We start from the raw sequence: 19114 nt of genomic DNA on the forward strand, positions 1-19114 counted from the left end.
AGGTGAAGAAAAGATATAGGAAGCGAGACGACTTTTCTGCGTGAGCGAGCGCGCGCGCGCGCGCGCACGCACGCACGCACGCGCATTCGCCAACGCCAACGCCAACGCCAACGCCAACGCCAATGCGCGAACTGCAAACCTATCGCTATCTATGCTGTGGCGTGACGTCGCGGCGTCGCGGATTTCACGGATCGATCGGCCGATCGAATTTTCTAAATAGGATACGCGCCGCCCCGCGTGTGTGCGTGTACCATATGTGTAGGGGCGCGCGCGTGTGCGTCGTAACTGCTGCACGGAAGAAGAAGAGGAATCGTCGTCGACGTCGTCCCCGGGCCGGCCAGGCCGGGCCGGTGAATCGAATCGCCGCGCCACCGGTGGATCGACCGTCGCTCGCCGCGGGAAAATTTGAGATCCGGTTCGCTTTCCACGGCTGACGTCATTACCGGTGAGTCATTTTTGTTTTCGTCTTCTTCTTTTCCTTCTTTCTTTGCCCTCTCGCCTCGCCTCTCCTCGTGCTAGCTAGTTGACGTGACCGAAACGCGGTTAATCCATACTTCGAAAACAGTCGACGAGTTTTACGTTCTCTCTCTCTCTCTCTCTCTCTCTCTCTCTCTCTCTCTCTCTCTCTCTCTCGTCCCGTCGAGTCGGAGTAAACAGTGAGACGATCGAGGGAAAAATACTGAAATTCCACACGATCACGGAAAGAAAAAGAAACAGGGAAAGGGGTGGTGTGGGAGTCGCGTTTGTAATCCTCAACAAAATCCTTTTGCCAAAGTTCCATTTCTTCTTCTCGCATTGTTATGCAAGATCGATGGGCATAAACTTAACCACTTCGGGTCCAGGTCTGGTTGAACTTTGGAATTTTGGAGTTTAAGCTGAATCCACCTAAAGTATCAGTCGTGAAAAGTAATGTCGTGGACTCGGCTTGGAGAAAAGTTATTCGTAAGACGGTTCAAATTTGCCTTATCGTCCTGCGCCAGGGTCATACGAGGAAAAGTGTATCTTTTTTTATTCGCGGCTTCGCGCGACTACCAGTCACCGTGGCACTCGCTTTTTAAGGATGTTTGCTTAAAAATATACAATATGAGCTCAAAGAATTGAAATTTAAACAACTAAAGGCTCCTGCGCACAACGGAGGAATATTAGATATGAATAAGACGTAAAATATCAATGTGTCGTACAAAATATAACATGACTTATTATTTATCTATGTAGTGTTTATTGCGAAAACTGATTCTAAAATTTTAATTCTTAATATTTAATATTTCTCTATTGTGTGTTTAGAATTAGTGTTTTTTTTTCCCCAATAAACACTATAGATAAACAATCAGTTTTGTTGTGTTTTGTATAACACATTTGTATGTTATATCTTATTAATATCCATTGTGCGTTACATTTATTAAAGAAGTTGATTAATTGAAAAGTTTAATTATTATTCCTAATATGTAATGTTTCTTCATTGTACGTAGGACTTTAGGTTTATTCTTTTTTCCTAACGGTAAACAATTTTGATCGTGATAGATCTAAATGAACTTTTGCCTGAATATTCGTTAGAGTTTTATTAGTATCATGTAAAAAGTTTTGATTTAATGGTACTGTCTTGTCAAATTTGCAAATAAGTACTAAAAAATATTAAGAATCAAGAGTATTTATTATTATTATTATTTATTCTTAATCCTTTGCCTTGCGGCTTAGGATGGCTTCCGATTACATTCTCTTTTTTTTGTTTACATTACATATGCTTCTTAATATCTAATAAATTCAAATTACATTAGGTCAGCTAACACAAACCTCAAACTTAGAAATCAAAATTAAAATCAACGTTTAAATCAACATCAACATTAACATTAGCATTACAGTTAAGTCTTTGGTATAATTCAACTTATTCCAGAATCAAGAGTATATATATACATATATATATATATAAATATAAAAAATAAACAACTTTTAAATTAACAAAAGAATTATGCTCGAGTTTTATACAGATACTCGTACGCGATAACAGAACAAGCTATGGAATTTTTCATAAATTTGGTAATGTTTTGAGGTACGACGTACATCTTTAATTGAGTTTTAATAGGAAATGACGTACGTGACGTTCTCCTCCGGCGTCCTCGTCTTCGATAAACGCAAACGCGAGAGGCAAAATTAACCGGTGATCGTTGCAACCCATGGTGGATGCACCGCGTGTGTTTCTTGACGACCATCGGTCTGTCGCAGCTTTAATTATTGTAACGCCGTCGGGGGCGTAGCGTGCGTGCGTGCGTGCGTGCGTGCGTGCGTGCGTGCGTGCGTGCGTGCGTGCGTGCGTTCGTGCGTGCAATACATGCGTGAAAGTACGCAATTACCGTAATTTAGCCGCAGCTCGCGGGCGCGCGATCTCGCGGATGAAAACGTCGAAGGATGTATTCACGAGTTTCGGAGAGACGCGGCGCCGTTAATAACGTCATTCTTCTCCTAGCGGTATTTCGTATCTGCGCTAACGATATTTGCCGGTATCTGTCTTGCTTATTAAAGTACGTGGCCTAGAATGGCCGCGACGGTGCCAGGTTAATGGGACACCATACTTTCCGGTTAGTCGGCGAGTCACGTTAATCCGTCCGCCGCTGTAATTATCGCGAGCGATATTTCTCAATGATTCGGGGGAACACCGAGTGCCGCTGACAGAGAGTATGAAGCATGTCCACTCTGAGTTGTGCGGAGTTTAAAGTCATCGCGCGAATATACGAGGTTTTTCTGAAAAATCGGACCCTCTCCCGCGGTGACGTTTCTATGCGAGCATAGAATATGGCCCGTAAAATTTTCGAGTTCTCTCGGCCGGACGCGTATTTGATCCTCTCCAGGTAAAGACCTGTCGATCGTAGGCTTGCGTATAATACGTGAGCGTGTTGCGTTCTCGCAGTGCGTTGGTGTGCGTGAGCTCCGCGCTGCTGGCTACTCCGTCAGGCGAGTCCGTCGTTCTTCTTTTCCAAGCGTGAGGAAAGATGGCCGCTTGTGCGAGCTACACGGTTCGTGCGTCTCTCTCCCCCCCCCCTCTCTCTCTCTCTCTCTTTGTGCAGTTAGATGAGACGCAGACGCTGACTGGCAAGACGGTTTTAGAGAAAGTTGGAGCGAGGGAAGGGTGCACCGGGATGCATAATGAAGGGCACATGTCCGCCGCCGGGCGGTAATTTTTAGAATAGTAAAACGCATTATAAACGCTCGTCGAGGATTTTTAGTGAGGCTCGGATAGCGAATCGCGCTAACTGAAGGTCTCCGTACCGGAGAACGATGATTATGGATGTTACACAGTCGGAGAAGGCTGAGCGGTGAGTGCCGCGTGATACATTCGCGTTTCATATCTTAATTAGTATAACGCGAAGGAGTAACGCGCTTCGTGTGTAACGACAGTAATTTAATTAAGTTTTAACGTCTCTTTAAGATGAATCATCGCAGATAAACTTTCGGACTACTATATTTCGGACTATAGCGTTGGAGAATAATTTTACAAAATTAACACACACGTCGATCGAAACGATCGGACCGTGCGCATCGAGAGTTTCAATTTTAAACTTTTGATCTTGGACCTCGACGTTCTTCTTATTCGACGAGAATTAAAAAACAAGTTTTGCCATAATATTGAACGATCGATTACGGTGGCAAAGTTCAGTCGCTTTCGCACGAGATACGCAGCAGAGTTCTTTCCCTCCAAGGTTCCCGTGTAGCTTTCTCCTCTTCAACGATCGAGACTCTCAACGTCGGATATAGGTCTGGCGTCTACCGTCGGTACGTGCTGCGGCGACGTCGCCCTTAATTAATTAATTTTTTCCCCATTTCCGCGCGTTTGTCACGGCCGTGCGAATGTCCTCAACTGCGTCGCCTCCCTCGCGTGTCTCGCACGTATCTCTACTCCGCTTTTATAGACGTATTATATAGGACTTCGATATCGATCCCGCGTTCCAGTACAAAACGGTCGACGCGACGATCGGAGAGACCGAGACGCGAAGAGTGGGAAGCGACGAGCTAGAAAGGGACGATACCGGAGGGGAAAGCGTGGAAACGGATGAAAGGACTGGGGAGCGGAGAGAGAGAGAGAGAGAGAAAGAGAGGTACGAAGGAAAAGAGAAAGCGAAAAGGGAATATATGGAACGAAGGCGAAAAAGATCCTTTTGTCAACGTATTTGTCATACTAAAATTCTCTAATCTTCCGATGTGAATTACGTTCCGTCCGAACAATTGTCCGCGGGATAGATCGCGAGCGTGGAGCGTAAAAAAAAAAAAATAAATAAATAACTTGTACGAACGTCGAAACTGGTCGTACCGTTGAATTTTAATTTTGGACGTGAATTCAAAAACAGACTCCCTAATTTCGGCGATCAATATGTTTAACCCAAAACCCTTCGCTGCCGCGCTCGTGACACGGTCAAGTTACGGAATAATAACACGAAAGGCGCGCGATGGGCGCGTTGATTCAAAGACAAAGAGTCGCGGGCGTGAGAGGAGGATTCCGTCGGCTAATGACGCGCGACAGAAATACGCGTGTCGTCGACTTTATTCCGGGCTGGGGAAAAGCTCTCGCCTTCGCCGAGCAGTTCCGCTTTAATACCCGGGGCGGCCCCTCTGCGCCGCGCGCGCAGGCACTATCGCCGGCCGAACATCATTTTTAGTTTAACGCACGCATGAAGCAGGTGCACGTACACGCCCGGTTCGTAAGATCGCCCCCTTGCCCTTCCGCTTTACCGCGTGCGAGCGATTCCGATAGCCCGTCGACATGACGCAATGCACCCCGCATCCCCTGAAAAGAGAGAGAGAAAGATAGACAGAGATTACTTGTCACCGGCACACGGCATCCGACATTCACTGCCTTAATGAGCTCTCGAATTCATTTTTCCCAACTGGTTCCAACTTTTATTACGCGCCTCTCCTCTGCCTCTCCTTATTAATTATTTCGCATATGCAATTAACGTTCAGAAATCATGACCTTTCTTAGCTCTGTATTTTTGGAATTTTTATATCGTTGAATAGAATCTTTGCCAAAGAATCCTAGTAAAAAAGAGAAACATCCCGAGGATGAAACGCAAGAAATGAAAAGATGCATTATGGATGTGAAGAATGATTTCACGTTTTCATTATTGGAGATTGGTAATCTTTTTTTCAATAGAGCTCGGTGCATTTAATGAATAATAAATTATAAATAAAATTCCCGTCGTGTGAAATTGCACACCGAAGGCGTTGTAAATTTAGTTCCATGATGAAGCGATTAAATACATTTCCAACCGATTGAACACATTTCCCGTAATTTCACTCGTACAGTGATGGGTTTAGCTTGTTCCTATGTTGTACGATTCGTACGCCTGCGTTTACATCGATTGCCCGCCTGTGCGAAACTTGTGTCACTCGTGAATTTGATTTGCTCTCGATTCGTCCTCGCGAACGATTCTTCCCGCGCTGGTCGCTCGCACATCGATTACTATTAATGCCGTTATAATACGGCGGCGAACGCCGACGTCTATTGCACATCGCGCGTCGCGGACTTTTCCTTTCTTTGCGGAATTGCGGTGGGCTCGCGTGACGACGGCTTGCTGCTGTCTGATGTAGAACGAACAGACGGCATACACCACCATTGGTCTACAACGCCAAAGTTCATGACTCTATACCGCTTTCTATAGAATGCTGCCGATGCTATATTCTTCCCTCGCACTCTCATTAATCTTAATTGCATGTCGATTAAATCTGTTTGGGATTCGAAAAGATCGTTTTCATAAAATTGAAGCGAAAGACTTATTAAAAGAATGTGCATAACGTAAAAGTATTATTTTGTACAATATTATTTTTGATAAATCAATAATTGAAATGACGAAGTATATACAAGACATTTATATATATTTTTCATAAATTACTTGAATTATCAAGATTTTTATTTTAAGCCATTGAGATTATATTTTAAGAATATATAAAATTAATGTACATTGTCATTACATAAACGTTTTTTATATTGATATTGAATTAGTTTTCTTTTTATTTTTTGTATATTTTGGAATATTCTTTATTTAGCACTTTTTAGTATCTCAATTTGCATTTTGAAAACGAATTAAGTCGTACTTCAAAACCTTGTTTCGTTAATAGCTCGAACTGAAATGCAGTATAGTGTGAGAATATAACTGAAATATATTTATACAAAATATATGAGCAAGTGAAACTGCAGCTTACATATTTTAAAGTTCTTTTAAATTCGATGAAAATTAACTAAAATTTCGTGAGGTTACAGCTATCTTTAACTTGGCTATCTTCTCAGACTTATGTGTAAACTGAACCATTAAAATATCAATGTTTTTTTTCTTTACGTCGTTTTGAATAAATTTTTTTTTAAATAGTATAAATAAATTAGAAAAAATTTACAAAAATTATAGATATACATTTTATTAACTTGGATTAATTTACGTTTGCAAAATGTAATGATTTTTAATTCTATAATATTGGACACGTTCCATGTTTAAATTCGTATTATATTTGTTCATATAAAATATTCGTAAAAATGTATTAATGTATTATCGATAAATTTTATATTGGTGAAACGAGGTTTTACTTATTTTAAACATTAAATCACATTATTATCAGTTGAATATTAAAGATTTGCAAGCTTCAATTTAGTTGACGAAGGAGCTCATCAAGGGATATGCGTTCTGGTAGAATTTGAGAAACATTGTTTTACAGAATATTTCTCAATACACTTTGACGCAGATGTGCAACCGCGTATAAATTTATGTATTGCGCGTGATCTGTACACATTCGTGTTTTATTTTACCGTATCCGTATGCAATACTTATGCGTCTGCCATCTATCCAGCCATCCAACATGAATATATGTATTACCGTGTGCCTCTAAGTTCATTTATGCCAGCCATGTGAGAAGTAAAGAATTTCTATAAATGTGCAACTCATGCGCGCAAACATGTTATACCAAGATTTCTCGATGTCTTTGCTAAAGCAATCTAGCCCAATCTTTTTGAGAACTTTAAAAACTCGAGAGAGAATCGGAAGTTGTTTGTTAAATTTAGCCTATAACTTTTAATCACACAGCGATGTAATTTCACATTTTTGTTTCGAAAAAGAAATGTAATGTTTCATATATTCTTTCGGTAATGTAGCTTCGCATCGATTGTCCCTCTAAAATTATCCTCGATTCTTGATATTGTAAAGAGTATTAATGGACGCGAATTTTATGCCGTTACTAAAGACTCGAGGTGAATCGGCAAGAAATTCGATCTACTTCCCGTTTTCAATGTAACTGTAATTGCATACTGCGCGATGCGCGTTTCTCGCGTTCGTGTTGCTTTTAATTTCTACCTGCGCGATTGATATACCTCACCATTGCGAAAGGAAAGGCACGATAAACAGACCGCGTACGTTTCCGCAGTGTCATGACTGGTCGCTATTGATGCATTCAATCTATTCAACGCTAAGTGGACATATGAAAAACTACGTCGTTGATAATTGAACGATATCGGTGACGTGTGTATCGCCATAATTGATCCGCTATTATTGGTCACAGCGGTCAAAATAATCTGATAGATATTTTAACGTTAAAAAAACAACTATGTTGCGATTAGGCTGATTTAAATATCGTCTTTGAAATATGCGATATGTGCACGAAATTTCTTCCAAACGTTTTTTCTTTTTTGCACGCTATTTTTCTTATGAACAACAATAATCCAAGCGTCGACGATCAAGGTATCAGAAAAATCTGTCGTTATATAACATTTATTAACTTTATAAATTTGTTTTCATCTCAACATAATTTTATGAATTTTCTTCGCTCTTTTTTTTAAATATTTTTATTTTACTCTGAAATTTGAGAAATATTTCCTCTTATATAATACGTCACGTTTCGATCGTCGATGAATCTCGCGATTCAAGATGGAAGTCTATTAGAATGATCTATATATCTGTTTCAGTTCACAATGCGCTAGGGGTGATGGAGACAGTGGGCAAGCAAGTTCAGGTAGTGAGTGGACTGGGGGTGGGGGGTCCAGTGGGCCCTGTGGGCCCAGTGGGGGGAGATCTGCATCACCATCATCATCCACATCCGCACGCCCATCCTCCGCACCCGCACTCCCACCCCCACGGTCATCCCCATGGGTCCCACGGCCACTCGCTTGCGACGTCGAACCCCGGCAGAGGTCAGCCTCAACCACCAACCTCGCATAACCAGCACGCTCCTGCGAGGTCCACTCCCGTACAGCTGCACAGGTAAGTCTCGCTTTTCTCCTCTTCTTGTGTACACAAACCGCAGTCGTCGATCTCGACGGCTTTTAAACCGTGTGAAGATAAAATATTTCACTAATGCGACAGAAATGGCAAAGGATCATCCGACAAAGATCATCTGACAAATATTTTCGAAGCCATTAAAGAAGTGGACCGAAAGGTTTCGCGTGTTTCTGTTCTTCGATAATATAGTTACTGTAAACAATTACGCGCCTAAAACTGCAAAATTCCTCATTTTGCTTCCTTCTCTTAGTACCGCGATTTTATATCAGAGTTTTCTTCATTTATGTTGTTCTCCTCAGTCTCCATAAATCCTTTTTAAAAAGGGTTTCTTGGAAAATTTCAACAACGTTGTTGAACTCTGTTCTATCCAAGTTCTGAAGGTGGGAGAGGGAGGGGGAAAGGGAGGGAAGGGTGTTAACTCTCGTTCACACACGGCTCTCGACGTGTCATACGCGGCGAACAGAGAACACGAATTGAAAGCTGATACGACCGGGCAGTGCAGCATGTGTATTTTAAGAAGGAAAGTCCACGGACAAAGTCCGACATCGATGGCTAGGAACGTGCGTGTAGAATGACGGAGGAGGAAAATGGAGGAGGGGTACGTGTGTAGGAGCCAGTACCAGGCAGGTAGCAGTCAGGTATCCGTGCGAGATGATCCGTCCAGACAGAGTTCTGGTCTTTGAGAAGAGAATTCAAAAGTGCACGCGCTTTTCAAGGGACCAACCCAGAGAGGAGCCCCCGAGAGGCCTGGGTCTGCGCGCGGGTACCTGCTGTGAAAACTGGTCTCGTACCTTCGCGCGGGATGTCCGATCGCGTGGGGGTTTACCATATGCAGGATCCATCGAGATTTAGATTTATCGTGAGATCATTTGCATCCTTATACAGGATGCGGCCGCGTTGTTTCTCTTGAGTAGAGTCACGAGACGAGACGACTTAAAGACGTTTCGCCGGCTTCTCTCTGCTTGCGGAAGTGTAGACTCTATTAAGATAAGTAGCGGCAGACATAAAAGTCGACGTTACGTAGTCGTCGCGCTAGTTATATCGAAACCGGGAATTATCGCGGTCTCAATTGCGCCTTTTGTACTCGGAAATTATCAGCTCTATTATTATCTAGAAAAATCGTCGATTATAACAAACTCCCGAGATACGCCGGGAAGTATTCAAAGACCAATGAAATATTTTCTTTATTCGACAGATTAATATTATAATAAACTTAACGAAAGAGAATAGTCGCGAGTATTTATTAATTATCGTGAATCAAGAATAAGAATAAAAAAAGCTGTATGAAATGTTGTACGATAATGATAAATCTGTTGAGGTACGATCAAGCTTGGACGCGATATAATTTGTAACTTTTTATACATGTCGTACACTAAATCACCAAATCATGGAATATAACAATGATAAAAAGATTTCGCTGATGTTTCTAATGGCAAAGGTATTTTATTTTTTCATATGTAACGATAAAAATTGATTGTTGCGTCAATTACCTCAAAGTATCTTAATAATCCCGATCGCGTGTCTTTTGCGTGTAGAATGAGTATGTGAAAGATTTAGGAAAGATTTTTGCAGACGGGGGGGCTACGTGAAGCAATAACGATTGCTTTCATGTTCGAAATTGACTAATCTTAGAACGTTGCAGAATTATTCGGTTGCGTGCATTAGTTAAAAATTACTGTACTTTCTACAGGGGAATGCTTTCAAAATTGGGATATTTTATTTAACTGTAATAAACATAAAAATTTTTAATCTCGAAAACTTCAGCTTTGAAAAGTCCGGAAATTGTTTCGCGAGACTATTGAACTCTGTAATATTACTCCGTGATCAGGGAATATTATTATAGCAATATATAAGCTACTACTTACATAAGCTTTAGCTTTAACTTAAGCTCCTTATTATATAAGCTCATGACTTAGCAGAAGCTTCTATTTTGAGGATCTCTTTATAAATTTATTATCGACGAGTTACAATTGAAGTTGAAATCGAAAAGCGCTTTTTGGAGCTCGAATTGTCGTGAAATATATATAATTTTGTCCTCCAGCATTATAAGACTTTTTACTTACAGTTGAACAAAATTTTGTGAAAAGAATACTTTTTAATAACGCAATGTCATTACGCTGAATAATATCAGAAATACGCGATACTCTTGTTCTCGTTGCTCGTTACGCCTGTGGGATGTTTATGAATAAAGATATGAGATCATTATGACCTTTCTACGTAGTGTCTCGTACTGTACAAAACGCACGACGGTGAACGGATACTTTGAGAACAAGAGAACGTTGCGACGGGTGATGCGACTACAGTCTTCTTTTTTTTCTCCTCCGGGTGCATAGCACACTCTTCTACATATACGTGTCTCGAAATCACTGTGTATATTGGCATTCGTAGTTGACGCAGCGATGCTAGATCATGTCTCCGAGTCTGGATAAAAAAATAACGTTGATTGGGGACAGCAGACATTCGCACACACATCAGTCTGTTCGATGATAAATGACGCATTTACATTTCTTGTAAATAAGTTTTTACGGCGGCTGCGGAAGCAGTCTTTTGTGCGGAATAATCAATATCACTTCGTCAATGTGCCTAAAAATGACAGCCATTATTCGATGACTCACCCAACCACTCAGGCTCACCCCACGCATACGCAGCTGTGTGAATATTTATTATTTATATATTAAAAAATAAATATTCTAAATATTTACACAAATAAATACATGCTTAGGCTCTTAAAAATCTCGTCGGCAATGTTCGATTTCCATTCAAAAGGCGCGAGATTGTTCATTAAAGAACGTGACGTTTACTTTCAATCGATAGGATTGTGACTGAATTTCATCAGAGTAGACTTTTTGTTTACGCTTATCGACATATTTATCAAGCACTAGTATATTGGAATGTATTTTATCATGTTTCTAACTACCACAGACCACACTGGGAAAGGTGAGATATTTTTGCTTGAGACAACGCAATCTGCGCGGAAGTTCTAGCTGTGGGTTATATAAGTGTCGCGCGGCTTAGAATATACTTTATGTACGAACTGCGAGCCTCTTGGCTCCATTTGCATCGTATTTTAAGCCTATTACATAGCGAAGAATGCGCGATGCCGGGGAATTCACGGTTGTACAATACGGAATCGCGAAATCCGAAGGGATGAAAGTTGCAAAATTAGGAGCGGACTTTATTTATTTCTCAGGCTGTGCACATCCAGCTGCGTGAGCGACGGATACTCTCGCTTTTATTGTAACGCGTGCGCAAATACGGTATTATCAACTTTAACAAGACTGTCGGGACCGAGTTTGTGAGCCGAGTCAGAAATTAAAGAGCTTGCACAACTCGTTTGCATCTGTTAATTAGAAATAATTGCTGCGGCGAAGCTTCTTTGGAATATTTATCGATTAAAAAGTGTTTATCGTGTGAAGGGGAGCCACCGAGAGATTCTTTCGAAATCAAGCTTAGACGAGATAAAATAAGTTTCAAGATAAAAGAAATCACTTAATATCTCGTATCTAAATCGCTCATATCAATGAAAGCTAATGATTAGATAAAAATTCTGAGCCATATCTCTCGAGAGGAATATTCGTTACATAAAGATGCATTACATGATTAACGCATTCTTTCCCGGTATACAGTTCGATCATCGCCGCGTCGCGTCGATCGTTTATAACGAATTTATCTGTCGATTTGCATTTTATACTTTTTTTTTAAATTATTGCATATTTTAAGCCGACCAACATTTACATCGAATAATTACGCTTTGAAACGATTCTTGCTCTTGATGAGGCATTTTTAATTTGGGAATAAAAATTATGTCGACATATTTAACGCACACCTATGCAAAATGGCAAAATGAAAAAAGTTTTATCGATATTTAATCAAAAATTTTGTATTAGTTGTGTGATCCCACGAACTAAATTTATTCATCTAATCTACGAACTCGAGGTGTCATTATAAACTTGATGCAGCTGCCTCAAAAATACAAAGTCTTGGAAACTACGTTCCATCTGTTACTCGTCACGCAGATGCACACGTGTAACGCGTACTCCGCCCACGTTTGTCTATACTCTTAAAAGGAATATGAAATCTTGAACTGAATCCATTTTTTCCATTTAAAAGCATTTTTTTCCAAAGCACAAAGAATCGGGAAACACCTCTTACGAGATAGAGGACGATCTATCATTGTGCACACGTACGACCGTGATTTAGTGTTTAGCATATATTTTTTGTCCGATTGTACCGTTTTTGTAAAATTAATTACATCTCTTGAATCTTCTTCATAAATCATGCATTTCTAGATGCGGTCGCTTCTCCAAGATGCCGGTTTTCCTTTATCTCTTTTGGCTCCGATTCGATTGCGTACTCGAAGAAGAGAGGCATGATTCGCGCGACGGCCTGCGAGATGCGAGCTCAAAATTCGCGAGAAACTCGAGATGCATCGTGATGTGCGCGATCAATGATGGATCCAGATAGTGCCAGCAGAGTTAGTCTTCCGACGTTGGAAGGTTTTTAAAATCTTAATTTTTACAGACAAGTAAACCGTTTTAATTTTTATTATTCGTAGATAAATAGATCGGTTTGTATTTATGAGACGTTCGTTATCAGCTGCGTTTAAATTTTAAATTATAAACGAAAGAATATTTTTTTGCGACGCACGTATGAAAATTGCGAAAGAAAAATGATGACAAGAGGATATCGCACTTTTTTTTTTCTTTTACAACAAAGTAGCACATTTGTTGTCCAACAATTACTGATCAGACTCAACGTACGTTTTCTTCTCCAACGGAACATTTTCGGGACAGGGGGCGTCTATTTAGCTAGTATATATGTCGAGCCTATTTTTATGTATCTCCGAGGTCAGTTGCCCGTCCGTCTCTTTCATTCCTTCCACAGCCACAGCCACAGCCACAGCGGCAAGACGGAAGACAGCGGACCGACATTTTTACGTTCGACCCAACCTCGTCCGGCAACGTCATAAGCGCGCCACGTCACTACTGCTACCTGTCGATTCTAACCTTAAACTTTACTGTAACATGTTTGATTTCTGACTCTCGTGAGGAAGCGCGTGGACAGTTGCTTTGCGTTCATCGGGACGCAAGTCTGTCTGTGCTTATTGCGCTGGTATTATCAGTGCCTCGAAACACGTAGTGAAAGCGGAATGTGCGTGAAATGCGGGGAAGAAATCCGCCAAACTGGATTCCTTTTGGAAACCAAGGTCCATTTGAGTCATACGATTACCGTTACTCGCACGGTTACTATGAGTCGCCCAGTGGTCCTGCTTATCCCGGAGACCTCAATAACCTAGGTAACCCGGATTTCGCGGGTTCTCTAAATTATCCAGGTTATCAGACGGATCCCATCGGTTATCTCGAATATCCATATTCAGAGTTCACGTAAGTCTACAAAGATTATTCGCGCTAAATGCGCTTTAAGTATTTCTTTTTTCTTTTTTTAATCTCTTTTCCTCGACGGAATGAATCGTGCTTGTCCGTGGTCCGTAGCTACGCTCCGAAAATCCTAACTAGTCATTCGTTTCCGATATCACGTTACTGAGCCGTGTACGTGTTGGTACGTATCACACGCATTATCTTTTTTTTTTTTTCGTTTACTGTATATGCGCTAAGAAATCGTATTTGTGGATAATGTATTTCCTAGTAGTCTAGAGAATTTACATCTACATTTTCATAATATTTACAAGCTCGAAACTGCTCGATATCGCGACTCGCGCTTATCGGTCGGTTCTCTTTCCGGTTCTCGCATTCTTTTACAATTATCTACAGCAGTACTACGTTTTTGATGTTTTATTCTCTACCGTCTTTTCTCCCCATCGAGCCCTTTTGCTCGTCGTGATGAGATGCTATCTCATCCTTACGTTTACCGTTTCCATTGAGACGTTATACCTCTTCAGCCCTCAGCCTCTCCTCCAACAACTTCGGAAATCTCGATTACTCAAATACGGTCTAATCTAACGTCGCGGAACAACGCGCGCCCTTCTCGAACGTTTAACGGTCAAGTTTCGGATTCGGCGTGGGAGCGAACTCCCGCCACGCGGGAAAACGGTTGAGGTTAGGTTCGTCAACACATGTACATACTTGGCTAACCCGACGGCGGGCTGCTGGCGAGGAGAAGAGGGGCGGCGAACGTGCTGCCGTTGTATATAGATTATGAATCAGACCGTCTGGCGAAGGAAAACAGCGCGGATGGTACGGTATGGGTGGGGAGCCGGTCACGAAATCGAAGGATAAAGGATATAACTGATAACGCGACGCGTCTCCTCGACACGCAACACGCGTGGAGACTGGAGAGTGCTTCGCTCGTGATATTTGATACGTTTTGTGCGTGTGGCACGCGTACACAGCGTAATTTAATTCTTACGCGTACCGGTTGGACGTACACATACATGTCTATACTATTCTATACTGTTCCTATCAGTAAATTCGTATGACAGTAAAATTGTCGAGAAAACAAGTTTGTTTTCTTAAGATATCGGGCGGAGCACCTCTAAAATTGGCAGCCCTCGATCAGTTAAATTCTGATAAAATTTTTATATCAGATTACAGGATGACCAAGATAGCTAAAATTTATTGGACGACATTTATAAAATATCTATATGCCTGGCACACGCACACACATTAATAGTTTATAATTAGGAGAAATTATTAACTTCTTTCTAATGGATAACTGATCGATTTTATCTTCTTTCTACGAAATCGTGACAAAGTAGTTTCGAGAGCGACGATAAAATTTTCTTTTTTTTTTCTTTTTTTACAAGTGCGGTATTTCACATTTTGGAGTAACGTAATGCTTAAAACTCGACCTCTCTTGCGAATAGTTCGTCCTTAAATTACACAGCGTACATTTATGACGTTCGCATACGCGCCGCTACACGACTCGATGTCTCGTAAATAAATGGTGAACGGTGCCCAGGGAAAAAGAAGAAGCGCCATCGTAAAATATGCACGTGCGAAATATGTATGTTTAAATGGGACCTCGGCGTACAAGTTGAAGACCAATTCTTCGCATTTTGTTTTAGCGAAAGAAAAAGTGAGATAAAACCGAAGAAAGAATAGCCAGGCAGCGTTCAACGTGCGATCGCGGGAACGTCTAAACTTTACGAAACGTTGTCTTGCGTCAACTCCGGAGTATTAATCACGTTTCACGAGGCGATAATGAATTAAGTTAGGAACGATAAATTAGAAGAAGCTGATAAAGTTGCACGTACGTACGTTGCAAAATATTAGCGATAGGAATGTTTTCTTTAGCCAACTTTGAATCGACTTCTCTCATAAGACGAAGAAGTTGAGACGAAATTCAATTATGGAGAATTATTTTGTGGATCGAAAATTAAAAGCGAACCTTTGACGGAAATATAAGTTGAAGCTTTTAACTTAGTTATCAAAAGGAATTTAATATAGAACTTTGAAAAGTCATTACCAATTTTATTCAATTTTTACTTGTAAGATAATATCGCGCGACTTTAACGAATCCAGAAATATAACGTGACAACTGATGCTGACACGTTTCGCGATACATCTCGTTTGAAATATTCCAGAGATAACTGTCTGTTTAGCTATTAGCTTTTCGTGGTGCTCGCAAAGCAGGTGCTTGCTCGCAACAAAGCGGTACTGTAATTAGATAATCATCTCGTTTATGTGTTCCACGAAACGAGGCTTGCAAATCCGTGGGCGGTTGCGAAGCACAGAGAACGTCGGAAAAAAAAGTTTACTATTGTCGCCGTTGATTGCGATCGCGAATGATAAATATTTATATGTACCGCGTGGAAAGAAAGACGAGGAGGTAGAGAAGGCGTCGTCGGCGAAGGCGGGAAAAGAAGGCAGGGTTGATGGAAGAGGCTCAAGGACGCGTCAGAGTTCTCCTCTTCCCCCCCTTTTTTTATCTTGTTTTTTTTTTCTTCATTCTGACGCAGACTCCCGCATTGAGGAGTGGGAATTTCGTGAGACCTTTCATGAGAGGTTGTGTTTACGTGTTTTTCGAGGCAGTCCTCCTCGCCAGTGAGTCGATGCCAGAATGTGAGACGCTGGTCAAATCGATGCGAATGACGTCTCAGTGACAGAGATTTCTATTCCTGGCGTATTTTTTAACAGGTCCGTGTATTCGTATATTTTTACTACGAGAATATAGAAGGGCTAGAAATATCGCGGTTGCCAAGATGATCTCGTCAGCGAGATCCCACCCTTTCCTTCGGCGTTAAATTCGATCGCGCAACGAATAGAGCCGTGTAAAATAGGTCGAATCGTTTCTCGCGACACAGCCGGTCATGGCATATGTATCCAGAACGGGCGTCGGGTCGCGCTATTAAGAAACAAAGGGAAAAAATCAACGGCATCGATCGGTCGCGTGCTCAAAACTCTGCACTGTTATTAACGGTCGGTGCGCGTTGCGGGAAGTGGAAGGTTGCTGTTTGGAAATTCGAGTATAGGAATGGTATTGGCGAAAACCGTAGTGCACTCCTCGGTGTACCATAAGTATTTATCGTGTCATTGATAACGCGGATTCATTTACGTTTCATCCTCCACCGCTAGTCTCTCTCTCTCTTTTTCTCCCTCTCTCTCTCTCTCTCTCTCTCTCTCTCTCACATGCGTGTTTCGTATGAGTTATGTACTGTGTAGCGTGTACATGGGTTATCGATCCTAACACTTCGCTCCCGCTTCTCTGCCTCTGGCTTCCCTTCTCCCTTCTCTCTCTTTTTCTGTGAGCAAGATACACACGCATCGCGATACACGATCATGCTCTCTCTCTCTCTCTCTCTCTCTCTCTCTCTCTAATGTTTCTTATTTTTTGCATCGTTATCAAGATATGCACAAATTTTTTCCTTCATCAACTTTTTGCACATTATTGAATGCGACTAGAATTCGTTTATTACATTGATAATCACGACGTATATATATAATTCTTGAATTATATAAGAATCATATAAATAAGATTGATAACAAATTATTGTATATAGTTAATATTCTCGTCAAGTTATCGTTGAACGTAGAAACATTTATTAAATACTTTGAAACTTACAAGCACTGGATGAAAAGTAGCACTAAGTAATTTGTATACGTTATGATACAATATAAGTACGAAAGTATGCAGGAATTTTTGTATTTGTAGGGCAAGCATTTTGTATTATTGTGCCTCGTTTATTACATTCATTACTGTGACTTTTTTTTAACAAGTACTCGTAAAAGCAAAATATTAACGTCCAATATAGATCAATGAAGAATATATGAAGAAATTGAAATTATATTGAAACGTAACATGTCCGTTCTTCAATCTAAAACCACATTTCAGGAACGTGCGCCGTGACACTCGTACAAATCCATTCGTTTGAAATTTATCATATTATTGTTGCATTAAATATGACATTTCTGTCTGACAGAAACGCAAGCGAAATCTTTTTTGTACGTACAATTTTGCTACATTTAACACTCGTCATATATTTATCGCGAATCGAAAGTGTCAAAACGTCGATAATCTCGAAAATTTTCGGCGTTTTCTGTAGATACGGCGAAAACAAATCGCATACATGTCATTGACGCGTTTCGTCAGTCACGAACAGACGTAAAGCGTCAACAAGTAAAAGCAAGGGCGTTCGTTTTATTCGTGCGAGCCAGTGCTAGAGATACGTAGTACGGGATCGAAGGTACCCGAAACTTAATGATTCGTCGTAAAGTGAAACGTCCGCAGCGTCGGCATCGTCCTCGTCGTCGTCGTCGTCGTCGTCGTCGTCGTTGGACGACGAGGATGACGACGCGTACGTGCCGTGCGCGTTGTATTCGTTGCATGCGTGCGTGCGTGCATGCATGCATTCATGTGCGTGCGACGGCTGGCACTCAACACACACATGCGCGCACACCTCTTCTTCGCGCTGACCTATGCATGCGTATATAACGAACGCCGTATCGCGCGCGCATCACCCGTCAGAGGGAGAAAGAATAGATGACAACGGTATGGTGGGGGAGTGGAAGCACCGTGGCATGGGAAGGGGGGGAGGGATGGGAAGAAGAGGACTTGCTAGAGGTGGGAGGGGGTCAGTGACCGTTACGTCATCGAGAGCCCATAGTCGAGGAAGAGCCATCGGTCGTTGGAGCGAATGCCGATTTCAATCGACGGACCTCGGCGTTGCGAATTGGACGGGGCAATGTGTTTTCACGAAGAGAGTCGACGAGTCGACGGGGGCCAGCCCGGAGGCGCGAAAAATTATTAGACCATGTGCGTGCTGTCGGCATAGTTGCCAACTTGCATGCCTAAAACGAGATAATTTTTGGGGATGACTCCCGGGAGAGATGAGGTACAAGTCGAGGGGCGAGGGGCAAGAATTAGAATACGTAGAGAATTTTAGGCAGCACTAACGAGGAAAGTGTTAAGAGATTTTTCATTTTATTAGGGACGCTTTTACCGTTACTATCCAATTACATTTTCCTCACGAATAAGCGCCTGTAACGATGAATATGTATGTCGCACTTTCTCTTTAAAAGTGACATAAGTAACAACCTTTCATTCATCGAGAGGCGCAAATGAAGGTGTTTTGTCGCTACTACAAATAGATTACTCATTTTTTTTTTTTTTATTAATCGAAATAGACGCTGTACGAAATATAAATTTAAATTAAAAAATATAAAGGTGAAAAAGACGATAATTATTAAACATTACAATAGAGTAGTTAGAAATTTTGATGCTAGCTGATCAGGAGGGTGAGAGGGAGAGAGAGGATCTCTTAGCTATGACGTTTACTTTCACTTCGCACCTTCTACATTTTGAAAAGAGGCGAAAAAACTCGTCCGTGCATCACATTATCGATCGTAGGCGGTGGATACGCTTGTGCATCGCGTATATATCTCTTTGTTCGTGAAGTAGGTAGAGTTTCT

At 41.4% G+C, this 19114-nt stretch overlaps 1 protein-coding gene across 1 annotated transcript in view; it reads left to right on the forward strand.

Moving 5' to 3' along the window:
* Positions 1-149: 149 nt before the first annotated feature.
* Positions 150-19114, forward strand: part of LOC105200946 (nuclear receptor corepressor 1) — a 60944-nt gene continuing 41979 nt past the window's right edge. The window contains 2 exon segments of the mRNA XM_039459635.1: positions 150-445; positions 7934-8228. Coding sequence (XP_039315569.1) covers positions 7954-8228 — 275 coding nt within the window. The 5' untranslated portion in view covers positions 150-445; positions 7934-7953.

Source organism: Solenopsis invicta, chromosome 2 (genome assembly GCF_016802725.1).
Source record: "Solenopsis invicta isolate M01_SB chromosome 2, UNIL_Sinv_3.0, whole genome shotgun sequence".
In the NCBI taxonomy this organism is placed as follows: domain Eukaryota; kingdom Metazoa; phylum Arthropoda; class Insecta; order Hymenoptera; family Formicidae; genus Solenopsis; species Solenopsis invicta.